The sequence below is a fragment of the Artemia franciscana genome, chromosome 15 (assembly GCF_032884065.1).
Source record: "Artemia franciscana chromosome 15, ASM3288406v1, whole genome shotgun sequence".
Classification (NCBI taxonomy): domain Eukaryota; kingdom Metazoa; phylum Arthropoda; class Branchiopoda; order Anostraca; family Artemiidae; genus Artemia; species Artemia franciscana.
The window spans coordinates 27746249-27763909 of NC_088877.1; the positions used below are offsets into that span (position 1 = coordinate 27746249).

The 17661-nt window shown below is 34.2% G+C and overlaps 1 protein-coding gene across 2 annotated transcripts in view; it reads right to left on the reverse strand.

Annotated features, from left to right (window-relative positions):
- The window catches only part of LOC136036277 (uncharacterized), a 119376-nt gene that overhangs the window by 79298 nt on the left and 22417 nt on the right, over positions 1-17661 (reverse strand). For both annotated transcript variants that reach the window (XM_065718418.1, XM_065718419.1), the window contains exon 3: positions 9394-11148. In XM_065718418.1, the coding sequence (XP_065574490.1) occupies positions 9394-11148 (1755 nt within the window). The remainder of the gene's footprint in view (positions 1-9393; positions 11149-17661) is intronic.

The following is a 17661-nucleotide window of genomic DNA, read 5'->3' on the forward strand; positions in this document are numbered from 1 at the left end:
TATCAGTGGCAGCCTGAAGGAAGACGAAGACGAGGCTGACCAAAACACACACTGCGGAAGCAGTATGATCGGGACCTGAAAGAGGCCAACATTTCCCTCACTCCACAATGGGAAGATATCACTGCAGCCGCACAGCTTCGGGATGAATGGAGAGGCTTTGTCGACACCCTATGCGCCATTGATGGCTAAGGAGGGTCTAAGGTCTAAATGAAGCTTTAAAATAAACGTCTTTATCAACCGTTCCTTTTATATAGACTACTTAACTCTTTACAGTCAAATGCTTCACCATATGGTATTGTGTCTGAAACTGAGCTCACTATATATAAGATCTCATTAGATCGGCTATGTCAGATTTTTTAATTAAAAACAAATTTACCCTATGGGTTAAAACTGTAATTCAGAGGCGCAAAATGCCACAAACACCACTTTGCTATAGCACATTTTTTTCACTTCCTACAAATGCCAATAGGATCTTTAATTTTTCTTTGAATTAGCCATCTCCTCATTTTCTAGGACCACTGGTTCGAAAAGATAACCCACGACGAAAAAGACATAAGAAAAATAAATAACTACGCTTTCGTATTCGTACTTTACCATCTAAAAAACGTCAGATTCCATATTTTTGTAGATGGGAGCTTAAAACCACTACAATAGGGTCATCATATATGTAAAATTTCGAAGTTACAATTTTCATACAGATCGCTTTCCTCTTTGAGGATATTTTCCCTTTTTTTTGAAAATTAGGCAAATTTTCTCAGGATCGCCGCTTTTGATGCGTCATTTTAAACTTGGTGAATTCTAAATATTTGGGAACACCATAAAAGCAGATTCTTTTAACACATACAGCATCGAAACTATTTTTTAGACTTTTGGTTATTATTAGGCAAGGTTGCTCAGTAGGCTACTTATAGTTACTTTACCACCTGGATGTGATCAAAAGTGGCACCTTGTGACCAAAAGATCTTTTTTGAGAACTTTGCTTACTGTTGGAAAATCTGTTAGGATACTCCCCGTGCTCCTGAAGAATTTCTGTAGTAAGCATGTTTTTTAAATGGTTATTGCCTACAGTTTCCTTCCATGAAGCAGCTAAAAATTACAAAAACCTGAGAAAAAATAATACTGGATTCTAACGGAAAAGTTATTTTGGGGATGTTTTATAGCCGAATGTTGTCTCTTGGCCGTTTATTCCCAACTGCAAAAGTACAGAACATTAACACATAAAACACACATATATTATATATATATATATATATATATATATATATATATATATATATATATATATATATATATATATATATATATATATCTATATAAAAATAAGTTGTCTGTCTGTCTGTGGGTCTGTGGATCTGTGGATCAGGTGACGTCATGTTTCGGCTGACGTCATGAAATTAGTTGCCGTCATTTTTGTTATGACGATGCTTAGTATATTGTAAAACACATTAATTTGGTTAATAATATACCATTTAAAACACCAAAATGAACATGCTGGAGTAGTCACTCGGTGAGAGAGGGTGTCAGAACGGAGAATGAAGGTCCCAGGTTCAAATCCTGGTTAGGCTAAAAAAGGTAAAAAACTAAAAACTAAAAAAAAACTGAAAAAACTAAAAAAAGGCAAAAACTACAAAAAAAAACTAAAAACTAATAAAAAAATAAAAAAGCCGAAAAACTAAAAAAACTAAAGAAACTAAAAAAAGGAAAAAACTTAAAAAACTAAAAACTAAAAAAAACTAAAAATAAGGAAAAATGAAAAATAGAAGAGAAAAGGAATACTAATAAAATTAAAAATAAAAATAAAAAAAATAAAAAAGATAAAAAGCTAAAAAAAGGTAAAAACCAATAAAAACTAAAAAGAAAAAAAAGGTAAAAAACTAAAAAAAAAAATTCATCTAAAAAACTAAAAAAAAAACTAAAAAACGTAAAAACTAAAAGAACTAAAAAAGTAAAAAAAAAAACTAAAAAAAGGAAAAAACTGAAAAATAAGTGGGATATAAAACAGGGGGATATAAATGACGACCGGGACACCGGGACATAAGGAATATAAATGAATCAGAAAATACAACTCATGTTTCCAAATGACGTCGTTTGGAGCCCAAATTGAAAATCCAGATCAATTTATGTCTACTTTCAAAGTAAAAGGGCAAATTTATCATAGAGCAGGGTCTCTTCTACCATTCTCAGGCGAGAATCATAAATTTTTACAATTGTACTTCATCAGTGATAGAAATTCTGAATTGAATGCACGTTGCGAAATTTCTCCCAACATTGAAAGGACAATCGTTTCCCAATTACAACATCTTTTCCACGAAAATAATAATTTAGTGCGTCTGTTCAAAACAGCCATCGATTTGATGCCTACTTATACGCATAAAATTGTTATTTCCGCTGACAAAACGCCTCCTGGCCAACATGTGCGTAGATACAATGCTCCAACTATCGACGAAGTGGCCATCGTTATGGTCGGTGATCAGTTTTTACCTCGAGATATTATTCTCAGGGTTTCCACCACACGTGCTACAACTAAAAATAGGCCTACCAATAATACTTTTAAGAAATATAAACCCACCAAAGCTTTGCTATGGCACTCGACCTGCCGTAAAAAAAAAACAATGGAAAACCTAATAGAGGCCACAATCTTGACAGGGCCTTTTGAGGGTGAGGCTGTTCTTATTCCTCGCATTCCCAAGATTCCAACGGATCTGCCTTTTCAATTTAAAAGATTGCAATTCCCAATTCGATTAGCATTTGCAATCACCATTAACAAAGCTCAAGGTCAATCATTAGAAAAATGTGGTATAGATCTTAATACTGATTGTTTTTTCCCATTGACAATTGTACGTTGCATGTTCGAGGGTCGGTAAACCTGACAATCTATTTATATGCAGCGACAATTGGACAGCGAAGAATGTTGTATATTCGCAAGTTTTACGCAGTTAATTTGTATTTTATCTATCTATCTATCTATCTATCTATATAAAAACGAGTTGTATGTATGCATGTTTGTTTGTTTGTAAAAAGAGCGTTTGCATATGATGTCATTATTAGTACATACGGCTTTGTATATGCAGAGACAATGGGAAAGCCAAGAATGTTGTATATTCGCAATTTTTACGTAGTTTAACTCCTGCAGACGAAATGAATGCTTGCCTAAAAAATTCTAATTTATAGGCACACGTAAAAATATTAAAATTAACTACAAATATGCGTGTCCGATTGCAAAACGATGACTCTGGTCAAACAGTAGACTCAATTTCAGGACGTATACAACTACCTGCTGATTTCTGTAATTTAGTGACGTCCAAAAATGAATTGATTGAAAAAGTATTTCCGAATATTCTAAAAAATTATAAAAATAATAAATGGCTAAGTGAAAGAGCGATTCTCGCACCCAAAAATATAGACGTCCACGAAATCAACAATATTGTTTTGAACAAGATTCGAGACCAGGCAGTCCTTTACAAGTCAGTCGACACAGTTTTGGAACCAAATGAAGCGGTTAATTATCCATCTGAATTTTTAAATTCCATAGATCCTTCAGGGTTTCCACCACACGTGCTACAACTAAAAATAGGCGTACCAATAATACTTTTAAGAAATATCAACCCACCAAAGCTTTGCAATGGCACGCGACTTGCCGTAAAAAAAAAAACAATGGAAAACCTAATAGAGGCCACAATCTTGACAGGGCCTTATGAGGGTGAGGCTGTTCTTATTCCTCGCATTCCATGATTCCAACGGATCTGCTTTTTTCAATTTAAAAGATTGCAATTGCCAATTCGATTAGTATTTGCAATCACCATTAACAAAGCTCAAGGTCAATCATTAGAAAAATGTGGTATAGATCTTAATCCTGATTGTTTTTCCCATGGACAATTGTACGTTGCATGTTCGAGGGTCGGTAAACCTGACAATGTATTTATATGCAGCGACAATTGGACAGCGAAGAATGTTGTTTATTCGCAAGTTTTACGCAGTTAATTTGTATTGTATCTATCTATATAAAATGAGTTATGTGGATGCATGTTTGTTTGTTTGTAAAAAGAGCGTTTGTATATGACGTCATTATTAGTACATACGGCTTTGCATATGCACAGACAATGGGAAAGCCAAGAATGTTGTTTATTCGCAATTTTTGCGTAGTTTGAAACACATATATAAATCTATCTATATTCACAGGTTGGACACAGGGACACAACTACAATGGCGCATAACTAATATGGCGCGTAACGACTTACGCGCGCGGGGGGGCTTGGGGGGGGCGCGAAGCCTCCCACCAACTAGGTGTTGGGGTGGCGCGAAGCGCCACCCCAACAGCTAGTATATATATATATATATATATATATATATATATATATATATATATATATATATATATATATATATATATATATAATATATATATATATATATATATATATATATATATATATATATATATACTAGCTGTTGGGGTGGCGCTTCGCGCCACCCCAACACCTAGTTGGTGGGGGCGCTTCGTGCCCCCCCCAGGCCCCCCCGCGCGCGTAAGTCGTTACGCGCCATATTAGTTACGCGCCATTGTAGTTGTGTCCCTATGTCCCACCTTCGAATATATATATATATATATATATATATATATATATATATATATTATATATATATATATATATATATATATATATATATATATATATATATATATATATATATATATATATATATATATGTTTTTAACTACGTAAAACTTGCGAATATACAACATTCTTTGCTGTCCCATTGTCTGTGCATATAAATAGATTGTCAGGTTTATCGACTCTTGAACATGCAACATATAATGGTCCATGGGAAAACAATCCGTATTCAGATCTATACCTCATGATTCTAATGATTGCCCTTGAGCTTTGTTGATGGTGATTGCTAATCGACCATTCCCTGAGTCGCCATCGTCATTTATATATCCCCCTGTGCACCCCCCGGCGTCCCCCTTTGTAGTTATGTCCCTGTGTCCCGGTCGTCGTCATTTATACTCCCTGTGCCCCGGTGCTTTGTTGATTGCTAATCGAACATTCCTTTTGTCCCGGTCGCTTTCTCTTTGAGTGTCGTCATTTATTTAGATTGTCAGGTTTACCGACTCTTGAACATGCAACATATAATTGTCCATGGGAAAAACAATCCATATTCAGATCTATACCTCATGATTCTAATGATTGCCCTTGAGCTTTGTTGATGGTGATTGCTAATTGAACATTCCCTTTGTCCCGGTCGTCATTTATATTCCCAGTATCCCGGTCGTCATTTGTGTCCCAGTGTTCCCCTTTTAGTTTTTTTTATTGGTTTTGACCTTTTTTTAGGTTTTGTAGTTTTTTTCTTTTTTCTTTTTAGTTTTTTTTGAAGTTTTTATCTTTTTAGTTTTTTTATTTTTATTTATATTTTTTTAGTTTTCTTTTTCTCTTTTATTTTTCAGTTTTCTTCCTTTTTTAGTTTTTTTTTCTTTTTTAGTTCTTTTAGTTTTTACCTTTTTTAGTTTTTTTTTAGTTTTTTAGATGAAAATTTTTTTTAGTTTTTTTCTTTTTAGTTTTTTATTTGGTTTTACCTTTTTTTTAGCTTTTTTAGTTTTTTTTCGTTTTTTCTTTTTACTTTTTTTTTTAGTTTTTATCTTTTTTATTCTTTTTTATTTTTATTCTTAATTTTATTAGTTTTCTTTTTCTCTTCTATTTTTCAGTTTTTCCCTTTTTTTTAAGTTTTTTTTTTAGTTTTTAGTTTTTTTAGTTTTTTAGTTTTTTCAGTTTTTTTTTAGTTTTTAGTTTTTTACCTTTTTTAGCCTAACCAGGATTTGAACCTGGGACCTTCATTCTCTGTTCTGACACCCTCTCTCACCGAGTGACTACTCCAGCATGTTCATTTTGGTGTTTTAAATGGTATATTATTAACCAAATTAATGTGTTTTACAATATACTAAGCATCGTCAAAGCAAAAATGACGGCAACTAATTTCATGACGTCAGCCGAAACATGACGTCACCTGATCCACAGATCCACAGACAACTTATTTTTATATATATAGATATATATATATATATATATATATATATATATACTAGCTGTTGGGGTGGCGCTTCGCGCCACCCCAACACCTAGTTGGTGGGGGCGCTTCGCGCCCCCCCCCCAAGCCCCCCCGCGCGCGTAAGTCGTTACGCGCCATATTAGTTACGCGCCATTGTAGTTGTGTCCCTATGTCCCACCTGTGAATATAGATATATATATATATATATATGTTTTTAACTACGTAAAACTTGCGAATATACAACATTCTTTGCTGTCCCATTGTCTGTGCATATAAATAGATTGTTTACCGACTCTTGAAAATGCAACATATAATGGTCCATGGGAAAACAATCCGTATTCAGATCTATACCTCATGATTCTAATGATTGCCCTTGAGCTTTGTTGATGGTGATTGCTAATCTACCATTCCCTGTGTCGCCATCGTCATTTATATATCCCCTTGTGCCCCCCGGCATCCGCTTTGTAGTTTTGTCCCTGTGTCCCGGTCGTGATTTGTGTCCCGGTGTCCCAGTCTGTGATTTCTCTTTGAGTGTCCCGGAAGTCATTTATATTCCATGTGTCCCGGTGTCTCGGTCGTCATTTATATCCCCCTGTGCCCCCCGGCGTCCCCGTTGTAGTTGTGTCCCTGTGTCCCGGTCGTCATTTATATTCCCTGTGTCCCGGTCGTCATTTGTATCCCGGTGTCCCGGTCTGTATATACATTCGTTTTTTAGTTTTGTTTTTCTCCTTTATTTTTTTCCTTTTTTCTTTTTTTTTCTTTTTTAGTTTATTTAGATTTTTAGATTTTTTAGTTTTTTTATTAGTTTTTATTTTTTTTTTATTTTTAGTTTTTTTGTAGTTTTTACCTTTTTTTTAGTTTTTTTAGTTTTTTTTACTTATATCCTTGTCGTCATTTATACTCCCTGTGTCCCGGTCGTCATTTGTGTCCCGGTGCTTTGTTGATTGCTAATCGAACATTCCTTTTGTCCCGGTCGCTTTCTCTTTGAGTGTCGTCATTCATATTCCCTATGTGCCGGTGTCCCGGTCGTCATTTGTGTCCCGATGTCCCGGTCTGTAATTTCGTCAGTTGAAAACTTATGATGAAATAAATTTTTAATTTTTTCCCTTTTTTTGTTTTTAGTTTTTTTTTATTGGTTTTTACCTTTTTTTAGGTTTTTTAGTTTTTTCTTTTTCTTTTTAGTTTTTTTTGAAGTTTTTATCTTTTTAGTTTTTTATTTTTATTTATATTTTTTAGTTTTCTTTTTCTCCTTTATTTTTCAGTTTTTTCCTTTTTTTAGTTTTTTTTTCTTTTTTAGTTCTTTTAGTTTTTACCTTTTTTAGTTTTTTTTAGTTTTTTTAGTTTTTTAGCTTTTTTTATTTTTTTTTTATTAGTTTTTAGTTTATTTTATGGTTTTTTCCTTTTTTTAGTTTTTTATCTTTTTTTAGTTTTTTTTTAGTTTTTAAGCTTTTTTAGATTTTTTTATTTTGTTTTCTTTTTTTTTTTGTAGTTTTTACCTTCTTTAGATTTTTGCTTCTTTTATTTTATTAGCTTTTTTAGTTTTTTTTCGTTTTTTCTTTTTAGTTTTTTTGTAGTTTTTATCTTTTTTATTTTTTTGTATTTTTATTCATATTTTTTTAGTTTTCTTTTTCTCTTTTATTTTTCAGTCTTTTCCTTTTTTTAGTTTTTTTCTTTTTTAGTTTTTAGTTTTTTTTTTAGTTTTTTACCTTTTTTTAGTTTTTTTAGTTTTTAAGATTTTTTAGTTTTTTTATTAGTTTTTAGTTTTTTTTTGTAGTTTTTGCCTTTTTTTAGTTTTTTCAGTTTTTTTTAGTTTTTAGTTTTTTACCTTTTTTTAGTTTTTTTAGTTTTTTAGCTTTTTTAGTTTTTTTTTCTTTTTAGTTTTTTTTTGTAGTTTTTACCTTTTTTAGTTTTTTTTCTTATTTTGTATTAGTGTGAAATAATTCAGACGTCATATGCGGACAAACATGACGTCACCTGATCCATCCACACATCCACAGACAGACAACTTATTTTTATATATATATATATATATATATATATATATATATATATATATATATATATATATATATATATATATATATATATATATATATATATATATATATATATATATATATATATATATATTATATATATATAATATATAAATAAATAAAAAAAAAGAAAGAGACAGCTATGCATCCCATGCTTCCTGCCAGAGCAAGTAAGTTTTATATCACCTAATTTCATCATTCCTGGCCGTTGGGATAGGATTTTCTGAAACTTCTAATAAGTCCGGTTTGTAGCTTTTGAATTCGTCAGTCAAAATGTCAATAAGATTGCTGTTTCTTAGCATTCCAATTTGCTATTTTCATATTTTTAAATCAGTGAAAGAATTTTGGACTCAAAAAAGCAATGGCCCCAAAACCAGTTGCAGGACAGGGATTAAAACATCTTCAAGTTTACACGAAGTACCTAAGCCGACTTAGAACAGCAAGAAATCCAGGATACCAACTGCTGAATGGAGGTTTTGTGCAATCCTGGGCCCATCTTGGTCACTACATGTTTTCCACACTTGGCGATGCTCTTCTATCAACAATAGTGGAAATCCTGACAAACAATCTCCAAGACTATTACCTCCGACTCATTATATATCCATACTCACTAATATTATTCTACTGTATGGGAGCAACCCATAATGGGTAACTGAGCTAGTAAGAGGCTTTTCACCCCCCCCCCGCCCCCAAAAAAAATAACACCAAAACAGACTAAACTCAGAAGAATTATTCACTAATCCTAATCCATTGCAAACCATGAAGAACCATTAAAAACCCATGAAGAACCATTCCTCAAGGTCATACTGCGTTAGCAGTCACGGTTTGGTTAGGAAAGCTCGTGAAATCGGCTAGGCAAAATCGGTTTGCCTGCCAGTAAAAGCTAGCAACATCTATTTTGGAATATTCGCTAGTAGCAACAATTTATCAATCATAGTAAAAATATAGGAAAAACTAAAAGGAGAGATTATATATATTCAATTTAATTTCATTCCCTTAAAGTTTACTTTTGTTTCGACTACTCTTAAAAAACTGTTTTTTTTTTTCTAAACAATAGAGTTGGCAAAAATAAACGTTATTTAAATATTGTATTATTTTGCTTTATTTCATAGCTGATCAACATGAAGGTTAAATCGGTTGAACTAAAATATAAGAGACAAATCTCTGAACTTAAAAATATACATATGAGGGCACGTAAACACTCGCTTAAAAAAAGCCTAAAAATTCTATCAGTGACACTAATCATAACCCCTCTGCCCTCCCTTCCTCATGAACACCTAAGATGCTTATATTGATTGTTCATGTTTCTTACCTTCAGACTTGGGCAATTCAAAAAGAAAATCGCTTGCCGATTTAGTTACTTGTTCTGAGTTTCTCACAACGTTCACTCTAGAACGTTTTCCTTGCGACGTAGTTTCCTTAGTCGTTGTACTGTCATTCGTTCTATTCTTAACATATTCCCAAGAAACAGTGTCAGAATTCCCAATCTGTGAAGATTCAAGATTTTTGAGAACTACATCAAGGGCATCTATACTGGAGACAATTGAAATGGTTCCACTATTTATGGTTGGAAGCGGTGATACAGATTGCAACAAAGTGCCACTATCGTTTGTATGGGAGGGCTTCATAAAACTACTAGGTTGAAGAGACCCCCCTTTTATTTCACTTATGTTATAATGGGGTAGTTCAGTAGACGTAATAGGTAGTAACGGTACTTGTGTGTTACTGATATTATGATAGGATGGTTTAATAGTATATTCTGTTTGCCCTTTTGTAACGCCTATTTGACGATTATTAGTATTCACGTCTAGTTCCTTAGACACAGTACTTTTCAAACTTGTAATATCTGATATTTCCGTCACATGTCTGTCTGATTCCAAATTACTAGTTCTATTTTTTGTACTCATGGTATTTAATAGATCTTTAAGCTTAGAAGAAGGAAATAGCACTTTAGGAGTAGCTAAACTTTCGAAACTTATTTTTTTAATGTCACTTTCTTCCTCAATATCTTCCTTTAGTTCAATATTTTGCAGTTCCTTGCTAGACTCAACTCCCAAGAGCGAATCAATTTCAATCTGTGGCAAGCTGGTGGTCACTTCAGGTGGTGTAATATTAACTTGTAGGACACCGATCGCGAAAGGGTTTTGCACTGTAAAAGACAAGGCAGGACGCCTATTCACTCTTAATCGAGTTCGATTTCTTCGAATTATGATAGAAGTTACAGTAGGAACAGGAATAACTGTTATAGACTCGACATTTAGTTCATCGCTAACATTTTTAGCTTTAATGAGCCTTGAATGCAACCGGTTAAAAATTCGACCTGTTGTGTTTCTTCGGTGTTCACTCTCTTTCTTAAATATTTCCGCATTTTGTATTTTTGTAACTAGATATTCTTCTTTCTTTTTGTGTGTATTAGTACCATTTGAAGGTAAATTAGCAATTAAAAATTTGTGTCTTTGAGGTAACTGCGCATGCCTTGAAAAAGCACTTTGATTTAACAAGGAAGACACTACTCCAAGGTAGTCAGTACCATCTATTAAGCTCTCATCCGCACTTTCTGTCGCGTGTTCACTGTTTCTTTGGTCTACGTTCTGAACTATTTCACTAGGCACTGGCAACGGTTGGCGTATGACTCTTATATTCTCAACCAACTTTGGCTGGGTTCGACTATTAATACTTCGAGATAAAGGATTTATCCTCGTTGACTTAAAATTACTAGAAGACACCAACTGATCAGCATTGCCGCTATTTTGCACTTTCGCTTTGGGCGTTAGGGTTAAACGACCACCTTTGGCACTACCAGACTCTTGGATTTTTTCTTCATCCACATCAATAACTCGACGCGTGGTGATTTTAGCGCCAAAATCACCGTCATATCTGATCATATCTGGAGGGTCATGATTCAGCTTTAGTCGGCGATTTGAAAATCGAGGACGAAACTGACGTGACTGCCTATAACTCCAATATTCTTTTGTATCTGACTTTATCTCGTCACGCAGCGCAAAAGGATGTGACCCAAACGTATAGGTCGGTACTTCCGTGCCAGACCAGTAGAGAAAGGATACATCTGCAAAAGGAAATGAAATGAGAAGAAATTTGATGATATATAAAAAAATCTCTATCAAGTAAAACTACCTCTCATACTATTAAGGAAAATAAAGGACGTTTCATGCAAATTAACAAAAACAAAAATTCTTCCACCAGACATAGTGGTAAGTAAGGAGCGACTGTAAGGAGCGACCCGGTCCAATAGTGCCCAAAACTAAAAAAATGGAATTTTGATAACCAATAATAAATCAAAAGAATGGACTATTTATTCTGATTCCAAATATATATTTCAGTGAGTTTATTGTTGCCCATCAAAAGCTATGAGCCAGAGAAAATCTTCCTGATTTTCAAAGAAAAACAAGAGCTAAGAGCTCATATGGCACTTGTGACGAGGTCGGAAGAGCCAAGATCTCATATGGCATGAGCTCTAGCAAAATTCTAAGAATCAATAGATCGATTTAAAAGGAAAATCAGAGGCTTAATGCCGGTCGGGATTTAAAATAAGAGCTCTGAGACACGAGGCAATATCTAAATATCAAAATTCATTAAGATCGGATCACCCACTCGTAAGTTAACAATACTTCAATTTTTCTAATTTTATATGGGGGTATATGGACTATTCTGAGCATATATGATGGGCCGTAAATCCATTCCTGAAAAGTTTCATTTATCTGGGATAACTAGAATGCCCAAACTCCCCTTAAACATGACGTCAAATTCGAATAAAAGTATATTATTGTGTGACAATCTTTGGCAATACGGGATCCTTCATCCATAAAACGTGTCCAATCCATCTCAATCTTTCTTTCATTATAGCCCTAGAAAGCGGGATAGAACCACTCTTTCGTACAGCTTGTAGTTTGACATAAGGTCAGTCCAACGGGCACCTACAACTGTCAGTAGATAGTTTTAGTATTTACTCTTAGTCATGCACAGGGTTGCCACCCCTAGTGATTTGCCACTATTTCTAATGATTTTTTATATCGTCTAAAGAGAAAAATCACTAATAAGCACATAAATCACTAGATTACTGAAGAAAATCACTAAATGAACCAGAAAACCATTAAAACCTGGTGATTTTTTCGCTAAGTGGCAACCCTGCTCTTGTAGGTTTAATTGTGGAAACAGAGGAAACGGTATTTTAATAGAGGAAACATTTTTTAATTGACCGGGACAATAAGTCTATATAAAATGAATCTGGAATCTGAATTTTTGCACACTTAGCTCCTTCTATACAGTTATAGAGCTCGAGCAAAACAGTACCCAGGATATTTTAAACCTTTGTAAATACTGAAAGAAACGTTAATTCGTTTAATAAGTTCTGACTTGTTAAGATAAAACATAATAATCTGCAAAAAGTTGCTAATCGTGCACAAAGAAAACTGTTCAGCCTTCTCTAGTGCATCAACTAATTAAATAAAATAAAAAATACGAACGGTCAACTTAAAAAGATGAGAAAAATCATGATTATTAAAAGTTTTAAAAACCACTATCTTAACGATTCGGAACTATAGTCTAGCTTTTGTACATAATCAGCATGATTAAGAAACCGTAAAGAAATTTGATCATTCGAGTTTCTAAATCCGTGCACAATACGAGTATAAACCTTGAAAAATATTGTTTTGCTGGATGAGTTTTCCTTGGGAAAAGTCATTCCTTTATTTAAAATTGTAATGCAAATGGATAGTTACTTTTTAGTCCAACTCAAGGCTACAGAGAGGAATGCTGGCGAGAGCTTGTAAGGATAAACAATACTAACAGGATTTGGACTTGTTGTAGCAGCGCTGTCGTCAATCATCCTTCATTAACATACCGGACTGCGGAATTATTGCACACATTACCCAACATTATTAACTAATATTACAAACTAGTTCTATGCTCCCCTCCCCCCACCTCAAGGTGTTTGTAACGGTTTAGGCACTTTTTACAATCTTCTTTCAGTCATGCCCTTGGACTTGCATGTCTTATTCTCGTTTGTAATATTCCTTTTGAATCTTATTCAGGTACAGAGCAAGAATTATATTTCATAGGGGGGTGGAGTCAAGTTTTTCATAGGGGTAGAGGTCAAAACCCTTTTGAAAATGTAGAGGCCAGCCATGCACATAGGGGGGGGCTTAAGAAATGTGATATATCTAATAAATATGCCTTCGGGGAATAGAGGACCAGAGCCGTTGAAGGGGAGGGGTTGGTAACCAGGGCAGCTACCCGTGGCTGGGCTGTAAAGGAGGCCTTGCCGTGGCTGGGGGATTGCCCATTTTGATCCAATTTTTCACTTTGATTCTGCTTTTTTGCATACGTTTGAGTCAAGAGGAGGATGCCGTAATTAATTTTTCCTTGGTATCACCATCCCTAGGAATGGCTATGGGCACGACCCCAACCTAATCCTCCACCGCCCGCCTCCTTCCTAATACTAATACTAATACTAAGTTTCCAGGAACTTCTTACTCAAATCGTCAAATAAAATTAGTTCTCAAATCGTCAAATAAAATTAGTTCTCAAATCGTCAAATAAAATTAGTTCTCAAATCGTCAAATAAAATTAGTATTGTCTCCCCCCTTGAAAAATACTTCCTAAATATAAAGAGTCAGATTATGAAATTTGATCTTTTGTGCTTTCCAGACGGTAAAACGAAATCGTACGGCTCAGACAAATTTCTTTTCGAGACAGAATTAGAAGGAATCGACTGCACATTCACATATAGGCCTTCATTAATTTAATGTCGTTTATTAGGTTGATCACTAGTCCACCTGTTTTAAAAAATACTAGTATTCCCCAGCCAAACGTGAGCCATAGCAATTTTTTTACGAAAGTATCCAGTCTTCCATATCTTTTGCTTTATTTTTTCCGGTCTAATGACGTGAAACAGGCAATGTAACAAGTTCTATGTCAATTCAACTAAACAGTTCTAGATCTAGTGGCTGTTTATGGGCGACATATCGTGTGGTCAGCCTTTACTGCATTCTACTTTACCTACAATTAATCATCTTATTGGGTAACAAGATAAATATTATTAAACTATATTACATTAATAGTTATATATTATATATATATATAATTATTTACTATTTAAGAGTGTTATAAATTCATATTTTATACAAAATGAGGGATTATTATGTTGATCATACAATATTAAATACATTGTTTTGCTTTGAAAAAATTACTAACCAATCTTAAGGCTTAAGGCCGTGATTAAGTGAACTTGAAAACATCGAACTTCAAAATCGAAGTTAGGGTAGCCTTATGTCTCTCAATTCTCTAGAGACCGTCGATTGTCAGAAACCCTTCAAGTAGCACTTATTCATTCGCGGAAATAGCAGGTTAATTATACCAGCTTGTCAATCTGGTCTCTAGGGCGATCTGAAACGATTCTTTCAGGCAAAAAACTAGTAAAAATTTCAGGTAGCTGAAAATATTCTATGGGACTTTTCGAAAACAGGAAAATACATCGAAAAATGGTTGCAATCATCTTACAGGTTATTGTCTTCTGCTCATGATAGTACCGATTTTGTTCTAAAAGCAATATCCTTCATAGAGTACATTTGTGAAAAAGAGCTAGACATTTTCTAAGATTTCTAAGCAATTAGAGGAAATAGAGCAAAATCCTAGCTAACATTTTGCAGCATCTTCAAGAAGCTACGGCCTGATATTAAAAGTGGTATCTTCAGCCAATGAATGCTTGAGTACTTTTTAAATATAAATTTTCCATTTTAACATGGGATTTTCGATTTCCATTAGTTCACTTAATCACGGCCTTATTTTTAGTTTTTATCTTGACAAAAACACCAGGTTTATTATTTTGCTCCGGGCATGGAACCTTATAGGAGAAAAATGTGTTAATATTACATTCAAAACTACTGACCTGTTTAAATTTAGGATGCTACAAGATGTCCTTAAGCATATACTCAATTGGCTATTTAACCGAATGAATCTTACAATTGGTCAGGCCTTGACTATCAGGAAAAAAGAAAATTCTCACAATTATGCACAATTACGGCTGATGTGATAATTGAACCCACTGTTTGTCATCATCATAGCCTATTATTATTTGGTTACTTCGTAAATAATGATATGAAAAATTTAGCAAAATATGGGAAAGACAAGATTTAAAATCACGATTTATACGTTCAAACTTAGCTTTGCTTAGATTGAAGTTATATAGGCATGATAAATAACCTTGCTGGTTATTTAGCTTTGGGGCCGAGACCGTATCCAAGTTTTTTGTGTGGGGAGAGGTTATTTTTGTTTTGGGTGAGGGAGAGAGGGTTACATAAAAACTTGGTAATTGTTGGTTATTGGAAACACACCCAAGAAGTGAAGTTGGGATAATCCTAATGAAATATAACAAAATATGAGGAAAAAATAATACTTTAGAAACAAAATTATGGGAACCTAAACTAACCTAACCCCCCATGTGCAAATAAATAGCCCAAATTATACAAGTCCAATGTATTCTATCATCCGTCACTTGTTTTTCTAGCTATGAAAAGAGTTTCACTTGTTTTTCTAGCTATGAAAAGAGTTTTCTGAGACATAACCTAAGCGCAATTCTTAAATGTGTTCCCATCACCGACAAGTAAGCTACCAAAATCTTTAAAAGCTGAGTCAGATAAAATTCGGCGGGGAAGAAGGTTCAAACCGAGTAACCCCTCACCTGGATACGGCCCTTCCAAAGGCAGTAATAATGAGAATAAGGACTTCCCAGCAATCGAGATTTTTATGACGTCTTCTACATTTTCCAGTAATTTCCCATTATGCGCCTACATTTTGCATGCTTTACAATTGTGCCAGTACCTTGAGATAGGGCCCCTTTCCAAAATAAGTAGTTGTTGACTTGCCTTATAGCCTACGCTATAGTTACCGTGATTGACCTTAATGGAGCCAAAACAAATCTGTGTTCAGCCAAAACGCAGGGTAAAGCCACCACCTCCTTGGAATAGAAAATTATGCTTCCAGATCAAATTAAGACCCATTATTCTAGAGCAGTATCTTCTGATATCACATACAATTTTGTTTTTGCACCCATTGGTGTATGCAGCATACAGAGGGAGGGGGGTGCCAGTAAAGAAGATTGAAAATCCCTCCTAAATCATGTATGTAGTTTTCTGGTGATATTTCTTTTCACTACCATAGGGTATTAAAGTATAAACAAGAATGAGCATTTGGTTGAATCAGCTTATTTGGAGGGAAAGTAAGAGCATAGGAAATCGATATACAGACAGTAATAAGAATTAACTAAACATCCTGAATCTGCATATATCAAGCTGGATATCGGTTAATCAATATTTTCCATAAAACCTGACACAGTCTACATGCCTAGAATCCCAAAAAATGAAATGCTACACGTTTATGCTACTTTAACATCATTGCTATATTAAGTGCAGATCCCACCTAGCGGTATGAGTTCAAGGCTCACAAGATCCTTAAACTTATACACAATTAAATAAAACAACAAATTTTTTAACTGAAAGTAAGGAGTGACATTAAAACAAAAAGAACAGAAATTATTCTGTATACGAAAGGGGCTGTCCCCTCTTCAACGCCCCGCTCTTTACGGTAAAGTTTGACTCTTTGTCACAGTTCTAATTTTTAAAACAATAAAAAAAAACTTTAGCGTAAAGAGCGGGACGTTGAGGAGGGGACAGTCCCTTTCATATACGTAATAATTTCTGTTCGTTTTAAGTTTTAATGTCGCTCCTTACTTTCAGCAAAAAAATTTTTTTCTTTAATTTCTGGACGTTTTTGAATTGATGGGTGTTTTGATTTTGGCTCACCACGCGTGAATAAATAAAACGAAAGTTGCATATTAATTTATTTTTTTGGCTAAATGGCTTTCTCGTAGTTTTGATCGGACGATTTTGATAAAAAAAAAGGGATTGGGGGAGGAGGCCTAGTTGCCCTCCAATTTTTGGTTACTTAAAAATGCAACAAGAACTTTTAATTTTTTTACGAACCTTTTAATTATTAATAAATACACATAGGTAAAATACACATAGGTAATTTGTAAACTTACAAATTAACTTACGTAACGAACTTCTCCATTTGTATATTTTTATGACGTAAATGAGGTTAGCCCCCTCGTCAATACCTCGCTGTTTGCATTAAAGCTTGAATTTTGTCCCAATTCTTTAAGAATGATCCCCGAATCACAAAATCCGTAGAATAAATCGTTGAAAGTACTAAAAATACTTTAGAGCGAGGTAATGAGGAGGAGACGAACGCCCTTATATACGTAATAATTTCTGTTCGTTTTAGGTTTTAATGCTGCTCCTTACCTCCAGTAACTTACTTCCAAAACTGAGCGTGGGAGGGGGCCTAGGGGCACTCCAATTTTTTTGTGACTTAAAAAGGGCACTAGAACTTTTAATTTCCGTTATAATGAGCCCTCTCGCGACATTCTAGGACCACTGGATTGATACGAACACCCCTGGGAAAAAAACAACAAATAAACGTGTACAGAAGACAGATCACGCATTCGTGATCTGTCTTATGGCAAATCCGTGATCTATCTTCTGGCAAAAAATACAATAACTCC